General features: G+C 40.2%; 1 protein-coding gene across 3 annotated transcripts in view; it reads right to left on the reverse strand.

Annotated features, from left to right (window-relative positions):
- FGF14 (fibroblast growth factor 14) overlaps window positions 1-20000 on the reverse strand; it is an 842412-nt gene that overhangs the window by 304133 nt on the left and 518279 nt on the right. The window contains exon 1 of one of the 3 annotated variants that reach the window (XM_082245725.1): window positions 15570-17310. The exons of 1 other annotated variant lie outside the window; for it this stretch is intronic. In XM_082245725.1, coding sequence (XP_082101851.1) covers window positions 15570-15762 — 193 coding nt within the window. In that variant the 5' untranslated portion in view covers window positions 15763-17310. Of the gene's footprint in view, window positions 1-15569; window positions 17311-20000 lie in introns of those variants that run through there. One more of the 3 variants, XM_082245726.1, reaches the window with a different exon arrangement.

The following is a 20000-nucleotide window of genomic DNA, read 5'->3' on the forward strand; positions in this document are numbered from 1 at the left end:
TTTGGGATCATATTTTCTATTCCGCTATTTAATCAAAAACCTTTGGGGATCAGTTAAATTGGGGGATAGTCTGTGTTGGTACGTGTGAGAGAGATCCACCTTTCCAAGTTGTTGGGGTTCATCTCATACTTCTGAAGGTTTGAGGGTGCTGCCTGTTCCATACTCCCCCTACTCCTAGCCTTTTAGGGGTACAAACAATAGTAATTGGGGCCTAGTGTGGCTGTGTACGTGTGATATACATACACTTTTTTTGGATCATATTTTCTATTCCGCTATTTAATCAAAAACCTTTGGGGATCAGTTAAATTGGGGGATAGTCTGTGTCGGTACGTGTGAGAGAGATCCACCTTTCCAAGTTGTTGGGGTTCATCTCATACTTCTGAAGGTTTGAGGGTGCTGCCTGTTCCATACTCCCCCTACTCCTCATCTAGCCTTTTAGGGGTACAAACAATAGTAATTGGGGCCTAGTGTGGTTGTGTACGTGCGAGATACATACACTTTTTTTGATCATATTTCCTATTCCGCTATTCAATAAAAACCTTTGAGGATCAATTGAATTGCGGGATAGTCTGTGTCGGTACGTGTGAGAGAGATCCACCTTTCCAAGTTGTTGGGGTTCATCTCATACTTCTGAAGGTTTGAGGGTGCTGCCTGTTCCATACTCCCCCTACTCCTCATCTAGCCTTTTAGGGGTACAAACAATAGTAATTGGGGCCTAGTGTGGTTGTGTACGTGTGATATACATACACTTTTTTTGGATCATATTTTCTATTCCGCTATTTAATCAAAAACCTTTGGGGATCAGTTAAATTGGGGGATAGTCTGTGTTGGTACGTGTGAGAGAGATCCACCTTTCCAAGTTGTTGGGGTTCATCTCATACTTCTGAAGGTTTGAGGGTGCTGCCTGTTCCATACTCCCCCTACTCCTCATCTAGCCTTTTAGGGGTACAAACAATAGTAATTGGGGCCCAGTGTGGTTGTGTACGTGTGATATACATACACTTTTTTGGGATCATATTTTCTATTCCGCTATTTAATCAAAAACCTTTGGGGATCAGTTAAATTGGGGGATAGTCTGTGTCGGTACGTGTGAGAGAGATCCACCTTTCCAAGTTGTTGGGGTTCATCTCATACTTCTGAAGGTTTGAGGGTGCTGCCTGTTCCATACCCCCCCTACTCCTCATCTAGCCTTTTAGGGGTACAAACAATAGTAATTGGGGCCTAGTGTGGTTGTGTACGTGCGAGATACATACACTTTTTTTGATCATATTTCCTATTCCGCTATTCAATAAAAACCTTTGAGGATCAATTGAATTGCGGGATAGTCTGTGTCGGTACGTGTGAGAGAGATCCACCTTTCCAAGTTGTTGGGGTTCATCTCATACTTCTGAAGGTTTGAGGGTGCTGCCTGTTCCATACTCCCCCTACTCCTCATCTAGCCTTTTAGGGGTACAAACAATAGTAATTGGGGCCTAGTGTGGTTGTGTACGTGTGATATACATACACTTTTTTTGGATCATATTTTCTATTCCGCTATTTAATCAAAAACCTTTGGGGATCAGTTAAATTGGGGGATAGTCTGTGTTGGTACGTGTGAGAGAGATCCACCTTTCCAAGTTGTTGGGGTTCATCTCATACTTCTGAAGGTTTGAGGGTGCTGCCTGTTCCATACTCCCCCTACTCCTCATCTAGCCTTTTAGGGGTACAAACAATAGTAATTGGGGCCCAGTGTGGTTGTGTACGTGTGATATACATACACTTTTTTGGGATCATATTTTCTATTCCGCTATTTAATCAAAAACCTTTGGGGATCAGTTAAATTGGGGGATAGTCTGTGTCGGTACGTGTGAGAGAGATCCACCTTTCCAAGTTGTTGGGGTTCATCTCATACTTCTGAAGGTTTGAGGGTGCTGCCTGTTCCATACCCCCCCTACTCCTCATCTAGCCTTTTAGGGGTACAAACAATAGTAATTGGGGCCTAGTGTGGTTGTGTACGTGTGATATACATACACTTTTTTTGGATCATATTTTCTATTCCGCTATTTAATCAAAAACCTTTGGGGATCAGTTAAATTGGGGGATAGTCTGTGTCGGTACGTGTGAGAGAGATCCACCTTTCCAAGTTGTTGGGGTTCATCTCATACTTCTGAAGGTTTGAGGGTGCTGCCTGTTCCATACCCCCCCTACTCCTCATCTAGCCTTTTAGGGGTACAAACAATAGTAATTGGGGCCTAGTGTGGTTGTGTACGTGCGAGATACATACACTTTTTTTGATCATATTTCCTATTCCGCTATTCAATAAAAACCTTTGAGGATCAATTGAATTGCGGGATAGTCTGTGTCGGTACGTGTGAGAGAGATCCACCTTTCCAAGTTGTTGGGGTTCATCTCATACTTCTGAAGGTTTGAGGGTGCTGCCTGTTCCATACTCCCCCTACTCCTCATCTAGCCTTTTAGGGGTACAAACAATAGTAATTGGGGCCCAGTGTGGTTGTGTACGTGTGATATACATACACTTTTTTTGGATCATATTTTCTATTCCGCTATTTAATTTAACTGGGCCTCCATGCGAGACCTGTGTGCCTTGTTGCGCTGTTTTGAGTACTCCACCAACATGGCCAGTGGCAATGACGCCGTTCTCAGCTTAACTATCCCACTTCTATGCCTCCTTGAAAAAACAATTCGGGCGATGATGGAAGAGGATGTGGCACAGGATGAGGAGGAGGAGGAGGATGAAGAGGTAACATTTCCAAGGCTTTCAGGGCAGTCATTCGCAAGGGGCTCCGAGGGTGGGTTCCTGCACACGCAAACGCCAGGGACGCAATTGTCCAGCAGGGGCACAGTTCTGGAGGATGAGGAGGATGAGGAGGAGGAGGAGCTGGAGGAGGAGATGGAACCATGTTCACAGCAGGGTGGCACCCAGGCCAGCTCATGGCCATCACTGGTGCGTGGCTGGGGGGATACAGAGGACACGGACGATACACCTCCCACAGAGGACAGCCTTTCGTTGCCTCTGGGCAGCCTGGCACACATGAGCGATTACATGCTGCAGTGTCTCCACAACGACCGCCGAGTTGCCCACATTCTAACTTGTGCTGATTACTGGGTGGCCACGCTGCTGGATCCCCGTTACAAGGACAACGTACCGTCCTTAATTCACTCACTGGAGCGCGATCGCAAGATGCGCGAGTACAAGCGCACGCTGGTAGACGCCATGCTGCTGGCATTCCCATCTGACAGCGGGGCCACAGTGGAAGCACAAGGCAGAGGAGGAGGAGGAGGAGGTCGCCAACGCAACCAGGGCACCGCCAGCACCTCAGAAGGCAGGGTTAGCATGGCCGAAATGTGGAAAAGCTTTGTCAGCACGCCACAACAAACAGCAGCACCAGCAGCTCAGATGGAACGTCTTAGCAGGAGGCAGCATTTTACCAACATGGTGGAGCAGTATGTGTGCACACGCCTACATGTAGTGAATGACGGGTCTGCCCCCTTCAACTTCTGGGTCTCCAAATTGGGCACATGGCTTGAGCTTGCCCTTTACGCCTTGGAGGTGCTGGCGTGCCCTGCAGCCAGTGTATTATCTGAACGGGTATTTAGCACGGCTGGGGGCGTTATAACAGACAAGCGCAGCCGCCTGTCCAGAGACAATGTGGACAAGCTCACGTTCATTAAAATGAACCAGGCATGGATCCCACGGGACTTTTCCGTACCTTATGCAGAATAGCAATGGATACCGACCTTACCCACCCATTGTTCCATTTTTGCTCTTTCTCACTCTTTTGGGGTGTACCCTCATTTAAAATTTTTGAAAAGAAGCAGTGTTGGCTACCTCGTCCTCCTCCTCAGGGCCAGATTAATGTAGGGGCTATTGGAGCTGCAGCTCCAGGCCCCTACCTTTTATATAGGCCCCGGGTTGGCCATATTCACTGTTACCGCTCTTCTGTCACTTGTAAACACAGAAGTCTGGCTTCTATGCTCGCTTCCCCAGGCAGCACCCTCAGAACCTCCCCACACAGCGTGAAGGCCGGACAAGGAGGGACAGTTGGCGATGCATGGATGTGTTTATGGGCTTCAGAGACAGCATCCCATGTTGAATTAGGCATGCATGGCTGCACCCTTCCTCCTCTGGGTGCATGGCAAGGCACGGCCCTTAAGGCCCTTCAAAATCCTCAGCACCAAGCCCATGATGCTGTTAATCCGGCCCTGGTCCTCCTCCACCGCCGCTTCCACCTACACCGCCCATAGGTGTGCGCAGCCTATTGCATTAAGGTGTGCACCCCAAAGTTGAAATACACATGCATGTGTTTGCCAGCAGGGAGAGTAATGTATCGGGGCCATGTACCTGTAGGCAAGGAGAAATAGAGCAGAGCAGGTCCCAGGGAGATCTTTCCCATCTCCTCACTGGCAATGCTATGTGCCCTAGGTGATTAGGGTGTGCCCAGGCACACCCAGCACACCCTGTGCGCACGCCTATGTCACCGCCACATCCACCACCACCTCAACCTCCCTCCTACTCCATATGGGCCTCGTCCTTCAGAGATGAAGAAGAACATTGTTTTATTTTTCTGTTTTTTTTTGTTGTTTTAAGTTATTTCCCTATCCACATTTGTTTGCAGAGCACTTGCCATGCTCTTAATTACGTTTTGCTGCCATTTGCAGCACTCTAGCCCTTTCCTTTGGTGTTTTAGAGCCATTTTAGTGCCTTAAAGTTCGGGTCCCCATTGACTTCAATGGGGTTCGGTGTCCGGGAAAAGTTCGGTAAAAGTCCGGGACACGGACCCGGACTTTTTTTTAAAGTTCGGCCGAACCCGTCGAACACGGACATCTAGGTGTTCGCTCAACCCTAATTGTAATCAATCAGCATATTTTAAACCACCCTACAGTATTTGGCAATAGGAGACTATGCAGGAGGAGGGAGGGAGGGATGGCAGTGTTATTTACCACTGTGTATACACCCACATGTGTGACTCTATATTTATGTAAACTGTACAGATAAGAAAGGGAGGAAACAAAGAGCTAAAAAGGGACTGAAACTGGAGCATGCTCAGTAGATGGCAACATCTGATTAACACAATCTCAGGCTGCAGTTAGAAGATAGGAGGGACAGCTGAAAGCAGGATCAACCAGGTATATTTCACTCTACACAAAACAAATGCCTTAGTGGCTTTGTGAATATGCACTCTGTTATATAACAGGTAATAAGAGTGTTTTTATATTCTGGGTTTAATGACACTTTACTTTTCAATTACTTCCTTTGATAAAAAATTTGAAGCTTAGTACAGCAACAAGAGGTGCCGCTTTATGACAATACTGCACTGATTAACCGGCTTTTCTGTCTGCTATAGTGTCCGGGGAATGACTCCATCAACACTGATTGTTTTGTTGCAGTTCAACTTTTTTCAACTTTTTCAAATAACGTTTACAAATCTAACCATTTAAAAACCCAAAATGTTATCAGGAACCTATTTGCCTGCCCCCTGCACTGCTGTTCTTTAATCAATACTCATAAGAATAACTATAATACTTCACCTTTAGCAGCTCCAGGCTCCCTCTGGCTGTTAGCCCCTAAAGCCGTGGTCAAGGGAAAAGTGTTTTTTGCCAAAGGCACAACCACTGATTGCTCGTTGAGTCTAAATATATATATATATATATATATATATATATATATATATATATATATATATATATATATATAGTGCATACAATTATAATCAGCACAATGTGCACCATAATTAGTGCAAAATTTCAATAAGCAAATATTTAGGCTTCTTCACTATCACTTACTAAGCCTTTTATACTTTGAACTCTTCAGAGCCTACATGCAAGAAACAGGATTATAATTTAAAAAATGTCTTGTAGTCTGCAGGTATGAGTCTTGCAGATAGACTACAGGCAGACATCAAAATCCATGTAATTCAATTGTGTATTCCTAGACAAAATTAAAAATCCTTTGGCAGGGGAGACAGTTCATTTATGTGTATTTCAACTTTGTTCTTGTTTGCCTGGAGTTCAGCTCTCAAATTAAAGCAAACAACTCCTATTATGTGGGAAGAGTCATTTTAGTAAAGGGGCCACTACTTGAAGTCCATAAACTGTTGAAGGACTATATGAACTGTTTTTAAACTAGTACTGACTTCTACTATCAGGGCTCAGTACTATCTGTTAACACTAATCTGAAAAAAAAATGTAATTATTGGTAGGTCTAGCATTAACAGTTCATCTCCCAAGATATCATTACACATTTTTAGGGTGGCTTCACATTGCCCTGCTGCTCCTTTTCATGTGGGTTACCTACACTCTCCTAAAAAAGTCTTTGAGGTACTGTGGTTTTAGAAAACATACCAAAACTCCTGCAGGCTGCAACTTTTGTGGGCTTTCTGAAACTGCACCAAACCTTCAGGACATCATAGAAGTCTATGGAAAAGCGCAGCTAACCTGCAAAGAAAACGCAGGCTAGCTGCTCTTTGCCCAAATAATGGTGGGATTGCACCAGCGCTGCCCTTAGGGTAGAGGGAGAAAGCTGGAATACTCACAACGTTGCTCTCTATCCCATTAGTTATTAGCTAAATAAAAATGTTGGCAATGTAAACTCTGGCACACAGTTAATGACCTTTCATTTTCAGGCTTCAGCCATTCTGTTGACTGTTTAATTTAATCTACAAGAAACAGGACTTACAAGGTTCAAGGTTCACATCTCCTCTACAAAAATATTAGTTAAATATACATTGGTTCTCTGAAACATTTGGTAAAGGATGAAAACTGTGTAGCTCACACATATCACAACAAACTGACTTGCGTACTTCCAGTATAACAGAAAAAAATTCTTTGGGAAACCAGCCAGAAGGAGGAGTATGCCAGCACCAGCCTCAGTGTGACAAATTGAACCACACACCCCCACAGTGATTAGGCCATTCCCCTTATCAAAAGGAGTAGACCCCCAAATTATAGAGAGGTCAAACCTGCTAGGTAGGCATCAGATGAAACCGTCAATCCAAAGGAACTGTAACCACTTCACATGGAAAACTCCAGCAGGGATTAAAAAGCCAGTACCCTAAGGACCACCATATTGACCTCCAGTCGCCACCAACCAAGCACACATCCACTTCGGATGCTAATGTGGTTCACCCAATGTCTCTTATTCCATGATTCTCAGCATTGCTAAATACTTCTGGGCTCTTCTTGCTGTAGTGCTTCTCTACCCTGATTCCTTCTCTACCCTGATTCCACGAGCACAGCCAAACCACACATTTGAAAGGAATCAGGGCAGAGAAGCACTAAAGGATGTAGAGCCGAGAAGCTTTTATCAACGCGGAGAATCATTGAATAAGAGACATTGGGTGAACCACAATTGCATGGGAAGTGGATGTATGCTTGGTTGCTGGTAGTTGGAGGTCTACATGGTGGTCCTTAGGGTACTGGCTTTCTAATCCCTGCTGACGTTTTCCATGTGAAGTGGTTCCCGCTTCATTAGGTTGACGGTTCCATCGGATGCCTACCTAGCGAGTTTGACTCCTCTATAATTTGAGGGTCTATTCCTTTCAGTAACTGCCTGGTGGTGTGTGGTTCCATCTGTCAAACTGAGGCTGGTGCTGGGATACTCCTTCTTCTGGCTGGTTCTCGAAAGGACCTTTTTCTATAACCTGTTAAACAGACTTATATCAAGCGCTGCATGTTATTATTATATATGGTTTATTTGTAACCAACTAATGTGATGCCAGCTGCTGATGTATAGGATTTATGCAAGTATTAGTGTGGGTAGTTTCTATGTTTTAGAATATTACAGAAAAAACCCTATTGAAGATGCAAAGTTAAAATACATCTTAAAATTAAGAAAAACTATAGACAGAACCCATGTGATCCAGGAGATTGCACTCAAAATTCACTCTCAGTTTGTTGATAATTATATGTTGTGTGCTGGCCTATCCTAGGCTACAAGCTAGGCTAAAATGTAAAATAAGACTATAGGCAGATAGGTGAAGTCTAATAAATATTGCAGAGTGGCTGGAGCCTACTATGCATTACATAGACGCTGGTGGAAGATGGCTATACATATTACAATATAAATGTACAATCTTCCTTTTCTATTTAGTACAAGTGCCTGCCAATTAGGTACAAATTGACCATGTTATTCACATGGACCCCCATATCACATAGACAAATCTAAAGGAAATTGTACAGATTATAAAGTATATGGCTAGATTACTACAATCAGATTATGGATGATGCATGCATGCATGGTTGTATACTTCAATCCTTGTATTTTTTAAGATTGCGTTTTAGGATAAAAACACCCGTTACAGTGCACATATCTTATTTATGAAGATCCCTTTTCTTGTAAATATTTGCTCTTACAAGATATTCAGTATTCAAAGTTCTCATCAATACATGCTATCTACTGCGCTAAAAAAAGATATTTCCTCATTTGAACGTTGCCCTGATTAGCTGTTAGGTCGTCTATGTGTTTGTGAAGGTGTTGTCTGCAATCAGCAATATAGGCTGACAACATCACAAATGTGCAAGGCTTGTCATGAGAAGGCTTAGAATTACTTCTAAACACTGCTACTACAAAAGAACCAATCTGCATAGCGCATCAGTGGCAATGGTGCAAAATACTTGGAAACAATGCTAGTACAAGCTGTTCCACGCCAGCTTTGAAGCATGATAATTATGGATCTATGTGTATAATACCAAACGTGCATTCTGTTCATCTGACAAAAAAAAATCAAATTGCAGTAGGTTTACAAAAGGCAAAGACTTGACAGATATGCTCAGTTAAGGAATTAGATAAAGGCTTTGGGTATGTTGGGCCCTTCAGAGCATAGTACATAAAATAGAAACAGCAAAAAAAAAATGCTTTGGTTTCCATAACCTTAGTTTTGTCAAAGTTCACAGAGAAAAAAAAAAAAAGAACATGGCCCCAAAATAATGAACTGATTCATGTATGCAGTCAGTTTCCGGAGGGCAAGGACAGATTACAGGAGAAGAGAGGTAGTTGATACAAAGAAAGTCTCCCATACTATTTTCCCGGCTCCCCTTCTACTACGTCCTCCAGCAAGAGCTCATTTGATCTGAACAGACAGTGTGAGAGGTTTCTCCTAATCACACAGAGTCAACGCTCCTCTCCTGTACTGACTTGGTAACAAAGGTCAGAAAAGAAGTGGAAGTTACTTGTTAGCTGTTGCTTCTGTTATTGCCCAATGACATTTAACTTCCTATCAGGTGCCAATTTCCATTATAGGGCAAGAGTGGCAGTTCCAGGGGACATTTAGTTAAATACCAGGCCTTGAGCTCTGTACCTGGGATGAGATAGGGGGGCACAAAGAGCAAGCTACTAGGAATATAAATGTTAGTGATTTTTTTGTGTCATCCACAGAGCCTGAATTATTTACCATATACTGTATATACTGCAAATAAAATGAAATAGTGCTTACCTTTCACAGGTTATTCTAAATGGCAAAACATTACCATAATATATAAATGGATAATTTACACAAATATTTCCTAATATTAAGATTTCTCTTACTTTACAACTATTATTGTCTTAGAAACCTTAACAACAGCAGTGCCATCTACTATCAAAATAGAGTACTGCAGTTTACAAAAAAATGTTTTCTATAAGCCATCTAACAATACTACTAAAATGAATGTTAAACAATATATATACATATCGTTTCATAAACCATTCTTTTAAACTCTATTAAATGTAATTTTTAAATTGAATATTACCTCTTTCTACAGAGTGTAATGTGCAGTAACAAAGCAATTGAGTCAGAATTAGAAAAGGGCAGAAAGGCTCTTGACCAATATTTAACGTTCCCGTGAACACTATCTCCTGATGCTATTTTCTGCTATTCTTCTGCACTATTATCTATTTTTCCTGTGTTTCATTCTTTACACTATTGATAAACATTTACTACAGGACAAAGGATTCCCAGAGCACTAAGTACTTTGTTTCTGCCCAGGGCTTTGTTTTTCCAAAACCATCAGTGTATCACTGCAGCCAAATCATCTTTCCTTACTTTATTAAAAATGCTGAAAGCGGATATCTGCTTTTGAAACTTTTGACACACTATTACTACTAAATAAATCAATTGATTAGAGTCCCTTAAGCCCAATTCTCATTCACAAGGCTACTTGCTTGCACACATGTTGAATTATCTTGAATCATATTTATAGGTACAAAATGTCTTAAAATATCTCTAGACAATAACAAAAAACAGTATTTCATGATTAGAAACCAGGCCAGCAATATTTTGTTAATCAAGTCCACATTCAGATACCTAATGCAACCCTATCAATGTACAATATCTGTTAATGGTGGCACCATTTACAATTGAGAACTGTTTTCCAGCTGTTGGCTCCACATATTCCAACATTGGTAACAAAATTCTCTGTGGACATTGGTCCTCTAAGGTCAACTTCTGGGTTCACACCCCCCAAACTGTCTTAATCAGTCATAACTGCAATCATTGTATAACAAGCAGCTGATGTTTATGGGTGAATTAAGGGCGTGTTCACACCAGCCGCAATTAAATACATTAGGCAACATTGCCCAACACAGTCCCAATACAAGAATAAGGCTATGTGCATTTATTGTGCAGTATTTTTCAATGTACTGTAATGTTTCACAATATGCTTAAGCACATAGAACAATATAGAAGTTTAAAAAAATTAAGGGAAAAAGGTAGTACTGCAACGCATTTTAACTACCGTGTTCACACTGCACACCAGCACACATGTGGTATGAACACAATAATAGGTGAGGTGTGGTATAAACCAGTCCTGAATGAACACATGGAAAGGCTACAAAATTTTGTTTTTCAGTATATATTTTCTATTTCATTACAAATGTTGAACACCAATTTGTAAAGTAATATGCATTTAGGCATATTTTCTTTACTTTGTTTTCTGACATACAGACAGGCATACTGCTTGTCTTTGTTTGTGGGGGTGTATTTAATAAAGACATTTTTTTTTTTTTAATTCGGCCAAGTGAATCTTCATCCTTTAACATTCAATCATGTTCTTAGGAATGTCCTTGCAAATAACTGATTGTAGGGGATACAGGTTCACTGAGCATAATGACAAATGTACTCTACTTTAGTATACCAGCCCCATTGTGTTAGGGTTCTTGTACAAAATGAAGATCTGGTATGGGAAACAGTAATAAATTGGAAAAATACTAAAATTACCAATTGACTACAACATTAATTAATCTATGTTTGCTTATATTCTTTTTACAAACCTGTTTTTACCCCTGGCTGCTAAATATTTTTTTTAATTATCAAGAGTTTGCCTACTTGGTGTGTATGCAATGGTATTTGGATGGGGTAATGACTTGTGCACCTCTATATATTTTATAAGCAAGTTCTCAAAAGGTCTATGTGAACAAAAATCACATATATAGCTATATGATCCACAGTAGACGCTGGCAACATCCACCACCATAAAGACATGCTAGCTACCATCTAATATAAAGACATGCTAGCTACCTACTTAGCATGTATGCAATGGTATTTGGATGGGGTAATGACTTGTGCACCTCTATATATTTTATATATAGATATTTTATAAGCAAGTTCTCAAAAGGTCTATGAGAACAAAAATCACATATATAGCTATATGATCCACAGTAGACGCTGGCAACATCCACCACCATAAAGACATGCTAGCTACCATCTAATATAGAAAACTTTGTAAAATATTTGTTGGAATTGCATTCGTGTTTTCCATTGTAGATAATGGTGGAAATATGATTACACTTAGCTTCATTTATTAAAAAAAGGGATGTTTGTGTTGCCTAGAACAGCCATTCCTTTTTCCTTTCATTTACCCAGTGCAGTGCATACAAAATAAATGAAGAATCTGACTGGTAACTATAGGAAACACAAAACTGTCTAAAACCATTCTTTATTCTGTCTGGTTCATAAATGATGTCCAATATATTTTAATTTCAGAGTAATTTTCAACCAAGGCATTCCTGAGCTGCTGGCAATTTGTGTTTTCATAGCAAAAAAATATTGTAGGTGGCTGTAACTGTGCAGGGACTACCATGCTGAACTCATACTAAAGAGCCATTTCCCCGAGAGCATATGCAATTATTGATTATTAATGGTCTTCCAGCTCAATGGCTGTTAGCAATTGATAATAGCTATTACACTGTTGTTAAATAAGCACATTGTTGTGCAAAGCTCACTAGATTCTGCTGATTGTGACACATTGCTTTTCATTAGATAAGTATCTTATATATCCACCGGTGCCCCAGCTTAGGGGAAAAAAAAAAAAAAAACAATATGTGGCTAGAGATAAGTTTGCTGGCCTATACAATGAATATGATTCAAATGTACAATGCTATTCCAGTATTACGGCATACAGTGAATAAAGTTTCATTCTTTAAAAGTGACAACCCTTACAACTTTAAATAAGATATATTATACTATATACACACACAATATATACTATATATATATATATATATATATATATATATATATATATATATACATACACATATATATGTATATATAGTTTGTGTATATATATACACACACACACTATATATCTTTACATATATATATACACACTATATATATTTACATATATATATATGTATATATATGTATATATATATATATATATATATATATATATATATATATATATATATATATATATATATATATATATACACACACACATACACACATACTCAGTGTGTGTGGGTGGGTTTGTATATATATATATATTTTTTTTCTTTCTTTTTTTTATTATATACATACAGTGTGTATGTTTTTAATCACACATTTTGAGTTGTATTACTTTATATTATACCTGTTGAAAAAGTTTGCAACACTAACAGAGCACACTGAAATTCTGCATGCCAGACATGAATATTTACTTAGTGTGGTCAAATGAACACAGTCAGTAAAAAAGCTCTGATGCTTTGTTTAGGCTTATTAGCTGGAGAAAATCTTAAAAGTAAACACATGACAAGGAACTGCATTCATATTCGCTATCCCTAATGCTCACAGCAATACAGGTTATTGATGGCTAATTTTCATTTATGCAAACACTGCTTGTATGCAGCTTTGTGGAAGTGAGCGATAAGATTCAAGCATCACCTTGAGATGTGCTACGAATAGCCATTTTTTTTTTTTAACTGCTAAACTAAACTATTCTCAGCACATATAAGTGGACATCCAACCTATCTTCACAGCATCAGATCTCACACCCATTGGTCTGCTGTGATTTCCACTGAAAATGCATAACAACGTCTGCATACTAACTGCAGAGAGATTAAAATACCTGCCAAGCAGTGATGTTCTCAGTGTAGTGTAGCAACATAAAACAAAAGAAAAATGTAACTTAAAAAAATGCTCAAAACTTTTTCTCTGGGAAATGTTTAAAATACTAAAAATGATATTCGAAGGAGTTCTGTATGTAAAAAAAAATGTAAATAAATATAGTAAATATAAAAAAATATATTTTTTAAAATTGAAAAATATTTCTTCATCAAAATGTAATCGTGTGAACCTTAAGAAATGTTCTTATTCATTCATAAAATGATAGGACAACAGTTTTGTATATATGAGCAAGACAACAATTTTAAAGAATTCTCTACATAGCAACTGGAGTATAGCATCTGTTCTTTAAAGCCGAGCTATACAGTAGTCCCAGATTAACATTGGCTATTGTTGCTTTAAATCTGGTGAATATTCTCTGCTCATTGGCTTGATTTATATTAACTAATATGGCTTTTAAATGGTTGCATTCATTTGGATGTTCTCCTTGAATAAATTAACTGTTTTATAGGCTAATTATTGTCTATAAAACAGTTGAGTTTGTATTATGATATATCAAGATGACATAGTCTATATGATATTGATCAATATTTAGCATACACAGACATACCAATTACTATACCATGTATGCACAGGGTTTTAGGAAATAAATACTTATTTTTCAGTCTGATCTTTTTATAATGGAACGGAGTTGTCATCCTGCCCAGAGCAGACCTAGCTGTGTTCACATTGGATGCATAATATATGAATGTATTATTAGCCATGATGAATTTTAGATCAGCTTCCTAGTGACTTAGAAAAATATATAGATCTATCCTATTGCCTGGTGTCGTACTATTAGTATAAGATGCCCCACATGAAGAATGATCCTTATTCCAAGGTCTAGTATAACGCTGCCAAAAGATATGTGCTATACAATCCACCAGGCTCAGCATTCAGTAGTATAGTATGCAACAGTAATAGTTAATAGTCATCCTACAAGTGCTTCAGAACTGTGTACCCTTACTAACATGGAATGAATACATAATTAGCAACCTGTGCTGTTGGCGTGTTGCCATTAAAGGTTAAGCGATTATGTAATGAATGGACTGACCGCTCAGTCTAGCCTTGCATGTAAATATTGCAGATCTGTTACTACTATTGCACTTTTCTGAAGGCAAAATATAAACTAAGTGCATAGTGGAGACAAAATGAAAACAATATTCACTGTATAAAGCGGTGTTTCCACCTTATAATGTACCCCTTTTAAACCAGCAAATGTTAATTAAGTACCAAGTATCAAGTAATATGCTGCCTATTTCAAGTACTTTTCAATTGTGTGCATTTATCAGCAGAATGTTTTATTAAAGTTTTTTAAGTCCTTTACTGTCTCTTTACAAAAATGAAAATTGCCTGCTCAGATATGTGTAAGAATTTAACTGTAGAGGGCTACTCTGAGTTTTCGGGTCCAGGAAGATGTACCATTAAACAATCAGAATACTTTTAGGAATTCGTTTTCTAAGAATGTAAACATTTTCCTCAAATTGTATGTATATAGTTTAGCTGCACTAAAGGCTACCGTTGGAATTTTCTACACATTAAAAAAAAAAAAAATAAATTAACACTACCTGCAGCTTCTGATCTTAATGTTCAAAATAGAACATATTGCTTATCATTCCACTTGAATGCAATATTTTTTATAAACTGAGTTTTTTAAAGCAAATCTTACAATAGACTGGCCTACAGTCTATTAAAGAAAATGCAAAGTGCTGAGATATTGCTGCAAAGGGTAACAGTACTCAAGAAGTCTTAAGGATACAGATCACATATATTAATATTAATGATAAGATTTATTCAAACATTCATTGTTATCATTTCAATTGTTTGCCCTATTGACTCGCTACCTTCCATTTCATTTAAATACATACACTGTGTGAGTAAATGCTGAAACTGGAAGATAACATTCACATCAAGGAACATTAAAAGCACTTGCATTAACCCTGTTGCTAGAGGTGCCTGCGGAACAATTCCTCTCCACAGCAGAGGGATAATGTGTGTTCTGTATTAAGACAAGAGAATTCCCGATGCTTGAAAACCGATTATATGCAACTTATCAGTTCAGTCAAAAGAAAAATGTGGACATCAATGGCATCAACAGGACCAAACGACAAAACACAGAGATGCAGAGAATGGTGGACAGAAACTTCCATCGGGCACATAGACACAGGGGGAAAAAAAAAAAACAAAGAAGTAATTATAAAAACAGCCCACAGACACAGATCAACCGACCTTGCCTCCTGAGCCTTCGTTTCCTCAGGCCAAAGATTCGCACTTTGGAGAAGATATCCACCAGATTGCCATTACACAGGCCTCGGTTTTTGCTGGGACTGCTGCGCCTCTTGCTGGCCGAAGGTCGGTCCAAGTGTTGCTCCCTTGCCTGACGCTTTTGACGGATCAGTCCACTTGCGATAGCTGCTGCCATGCCACCTCCCGCACACCCTTACCGGGTTAGGAACCTCAGAAAGGGAGGGGCTGGCAGGAAGTTATGGTGGGACACCCCACCAGGCTTGAGAAAGCCAGATAGAAAAACAGTCTGTGGAGGACACAGAGAAGAAAACCAAAGGGGCTCAGCCCCTCTGGCGAGAGCCGAGCATCCCTCTCCTCCCTGTGCTGGATCACTTTAGACAACCAGTAGTGAAGTGGATGATGAGAAAAATGGACTGTGACAACAGAGCTCTCCTTTATCAGGAGGAGCTGTATACATGTGAGATACCCATGCAGTATATGTAAGTATATATCTATTTATACATACATATAGGTAAAAGAAAGAAGCAAAGCTAAAGTGTTGGTATGTTCCAACCAGAACTTCTTTAGCAGCTTTCTCTCACCTCTTCCACTGAGGAAACTGGCATCTATGCTTGGTGGCAGGGCAAAGCTCAGAGAGGGGGGCTTAGCTTGGCTCCTCAGTGCCACCCACACACCAGACAATGCCTGCTTCTCTTTTGCGAGTGAGCTGAAAAATCAGGATGAAGAAGATGGTTAAACAGAGGAGGAAGGAGTAGGAGGAGGAAAAGAATGGGGAGGCTGGCTTTTCTCTGGCATTGGCATGGTCACAGGCAGCAGGTAAACAAAAGCTGAAACATCCGATTCAGTAGCCTTGAACTGATGCTCTCTTGCATCTCTGCAAGTCCATGCTCCTTGATCCTCTGTGATTTCAAGCACCAAGAAGCACTGCATGTGAAACAGCATCAGGAGGCAATCTTCTTTCCTGCACGTTCTCTAATCAAATCATCCCCCTCCTCTTCTCTCCTCCCATTTCTTACAAAAAAAAAAACACAGCTTTGTGCAATTTTCTTGAGAAATTGCTAGTTTATAACAGATCCAAGCCTCTTGCTCAGTTGGTGTTCTTGATTGTAATGCTGTTCTCACTAGAAATTAAGCATGCTTAACAGCAATCTTCTGCCTGTATTGCTTTTACTGCTTGCAGAGAACGGCGAGAGCTTATTCCAGCAGAAGCCAAACTGTCTCTTGTATTCCCATTCCTTTTTCTTTCCTTCGGAAACAAGTGTCCGGAAAATTCCTGGAAGCAGGCACAAAGCTATCCCTCGTCGCTGTTAAGTTCCATAAACATCCCTCCCGGTGCTTAGAATATAACGACTTTCTGTAGTGACAATGGAGGAAGGTGAAAGGTAGAAGAAAACACCAGAAATTAAGTGTCGAGGCATCAGGAGCAGAGCATTTGGCATTCACTGAGCGATGATCCCACCAGCAATAAACTAATGTATAGTAACAGACAAGAGATGGTCGCTTTGAATGGAGGATGACAGGATGTGAAGCATCTGACAGCAACAGCAGGAGCAAAGCCAGCAAGTTTAGCAGATCAAATACGCAGGAGTGTCATCCCTAGACACCTCTGTCTTACACCATCACACGCAGGGGGAACACAGAGTTTTGATAGAGTGCCACAAATGTGAAAAATGACCCTCACCAATAGTTTCAGTTTTAGGAGCTCCTCATCAATCTGTGTGCAATTTCAGATGCCTCACTACCCTCCCTAGTTTGTCCTATTTACATGTTGCACTGTGATAAATGTGTGAATGACACAGAGCGGCTGCAGAATAGGAAGCAGAGAGGTCTGGAGATGAAAAGGCTTCTTGGATGCATACAAATTCCAAACAATGGCGTGATAAAGACTGGAAGATGAATTCGAGTAAAATGTAGTGTTGTGAAGAAAAAAAAATAACAAAACCACTGTGGTGTGCATGCTTTGTGGCCTTTCAATTCTCCCTGGTAGCACTAAATCTTTCTAAATGTAAGGAAGTTACACCTCTAGAGAATAATATACAGCAGAACTTTTAATTTAATCAGAAAGCAAAAAAAAAAAAAAGAAAAAAGTTAAAATTTGTCAATTTATCTGTTTTATTCTCTTGCATACTGTAGGACATTTTGATGTGTTAAATGGACTTATATATGTAGGACATTTTGTGCATCTTTATGTCTATATATATATAAAAACTAGGGATCGACTGATAATCGGCAATGCTGATATATCGGGGGCCGATCTGCACTTTCCCCGATATATCGGAATCGGCCCCTGAGGTTACCAATACTGCCGATATTCCAGGAAAGTGCAGTACCGGAGTGATGTCTGCAGCTAGAGGCATCACCCCGGTACCTGTGTCCATAGCCGACGGTCGGCTGTCTTGTAATGACAACCGATGCGGCTGAGAAGCCGCTCGGCTGTCATTACAAAGAGCGGGAGGGGAAGTCTCTCCCCTCCTGTGGGTCGCCAGGGCCTCCCGTCACACCAGAAGCCCCGGGCATCCAACCTCCATGGCCGCCGAAGAGAAGACCCGATCAAAGCCGCATTCGGCTCTGATCGGGTCTCTATGTAAAAACCCAGAAGTGATGTCATGACATCACTTCTGGGTATTCAGCGCCAGATTTAAAAAAAAATGACAGCATTAAAAACAGCCAAACTTGGCTGTTTTGAATGCTTTTAAGTGCAGAGGAGGGGTTTGGGGTCTTTTAGACCCCCAAATCCCTCCACAACTGTAACTGTGAAAAAAAAAAAAATTTTTTTTTAAATGTCCAAAAATATCGGCCGATACCAATATCTGATGACCAAAATATCGGTATCGGTAATAAAAAAACTATATCGGTCGATCACTAATATAAACACACACACGCAGTATATATATATATATATATATATATATATATATATATATTGACATATGCACACACAAAATGTCCTACACATTGAAGAGCTACAGGTCCCTTAACATATGCCTTTTTAGGATATCATGGTGTATTTAATAATATCTCTGGTCATCCCCTATATCAGTGATGGCGAACCTTGGCACCCCAGATGGTTTGGAACTACATTTCCCATGGTGCTCAACTACACTGGAGAGTGCATGAGCATCATGTTAAATGTACTTCCAAAACATCCGAGGTGCCAAGGCTCACCATTACTACTCTATATGTATTATTACCTGTATGGAGCAGTGTGTATGTGCTGTTTTTTTTTTTTTTTTCATTATAGACAGGTATACTTGTCTTTCAGTGAAGAATTATTCAATGAACCTTTTTATGAACAATGCTGACTGTCAGTAGTGGTGCGATATTTCCCTTCATCTCGTTTATATTACAATTGATTGATATGCACTGAGATCACCATCGGAATAATTTTACATAAGAGCAGCATCAGGTTTCCATGATGTGGATTTATTTCTCCAACAAATGTTAAAGAGAATATTCAGTAACTTTAAAAAAATCTAAAGTATTGTAGCTGCTGATTTTTTTTTTAAAAAGAAACACTTACCAGTCAAAGGATCCAGCACTAAATATAAAAAATTATAAATAGTGCAGCGCTAAAGAGGAATTTGTGCAGAAATAAATATACACTTTTGAATCATTAATAATTATGCAAAAAGAAAGTCCAATAAAAAATATTGAAGAAAATGGTCCCACACAGGAAAGTGCTGACTTGTAACAGTGATAGATCCCACACCAAAAAATTGAAAATTCGCTCACCAGATGGTATGGACCCAAAATACCATACAGCAATTGGGTCATGGAGGCTGAAAGTGAAGGTGTCCTCAATACCGGATGGTAGGAACTTCCACAGACTCTCTGGATGGCAGGTGTTGGTGGCATACATCAAAAGCAGTCCGCACGGAAATGTCTAGGAATCCCCACTCCAGGAAAGGTCTTTGAGCAGAGCTGACATACTTGGCTTTCTTATATAAAGCGCGTTACGATAAAATCAACAGCTTATCAAGTAAATTCATTTGCGGTGTCCCGACCAGTACTTCCGGTATTGGCTCTCGGCTGGGATTGGAACTGCGCCCCTCCAGCCCTCTGCCTAGGATCCAGCACTGTCCTCACCCTGGTCGACACCATCATGTTGACTGTGGCAAACCAGCTGTAACCACCTGTGGCTTCAGAGCCAGCTCTCCACTGCACATGCGCGAGCTGCACTGCACTCTGTGAATGGCCCCGCAGCCTCCTGGAACCTATGACATGGCCCAGGAGGTTTCTGGCAGGGAAGCAGGAGTGTGAACATCCACTGGGATCGCCTGGGTCATTCCAGTGCAAGTACGAGTGTGTATCTGTCAAACTAGGTACTGTACCTGCTCCCCTAAAAAGGGTTTTCAAATTTGGCAGAGGAGGGAGGAGGAGGAAGAGCAGAACTTACATTTTTCAGTGAAGTTC

This window comes from Pelophylax lessonae, assembly GCF_965119305.1.
Source record: "Pelophylax lessonae genome assembly, chromosome: 2".
Classification (NCBI taxonomy): domain Eukaryota; kingdom Metazoa; phylum Chordata; class Amphibia; order Anura; family Ranidae; genus Pelophylax; species Pelophylax lessonae.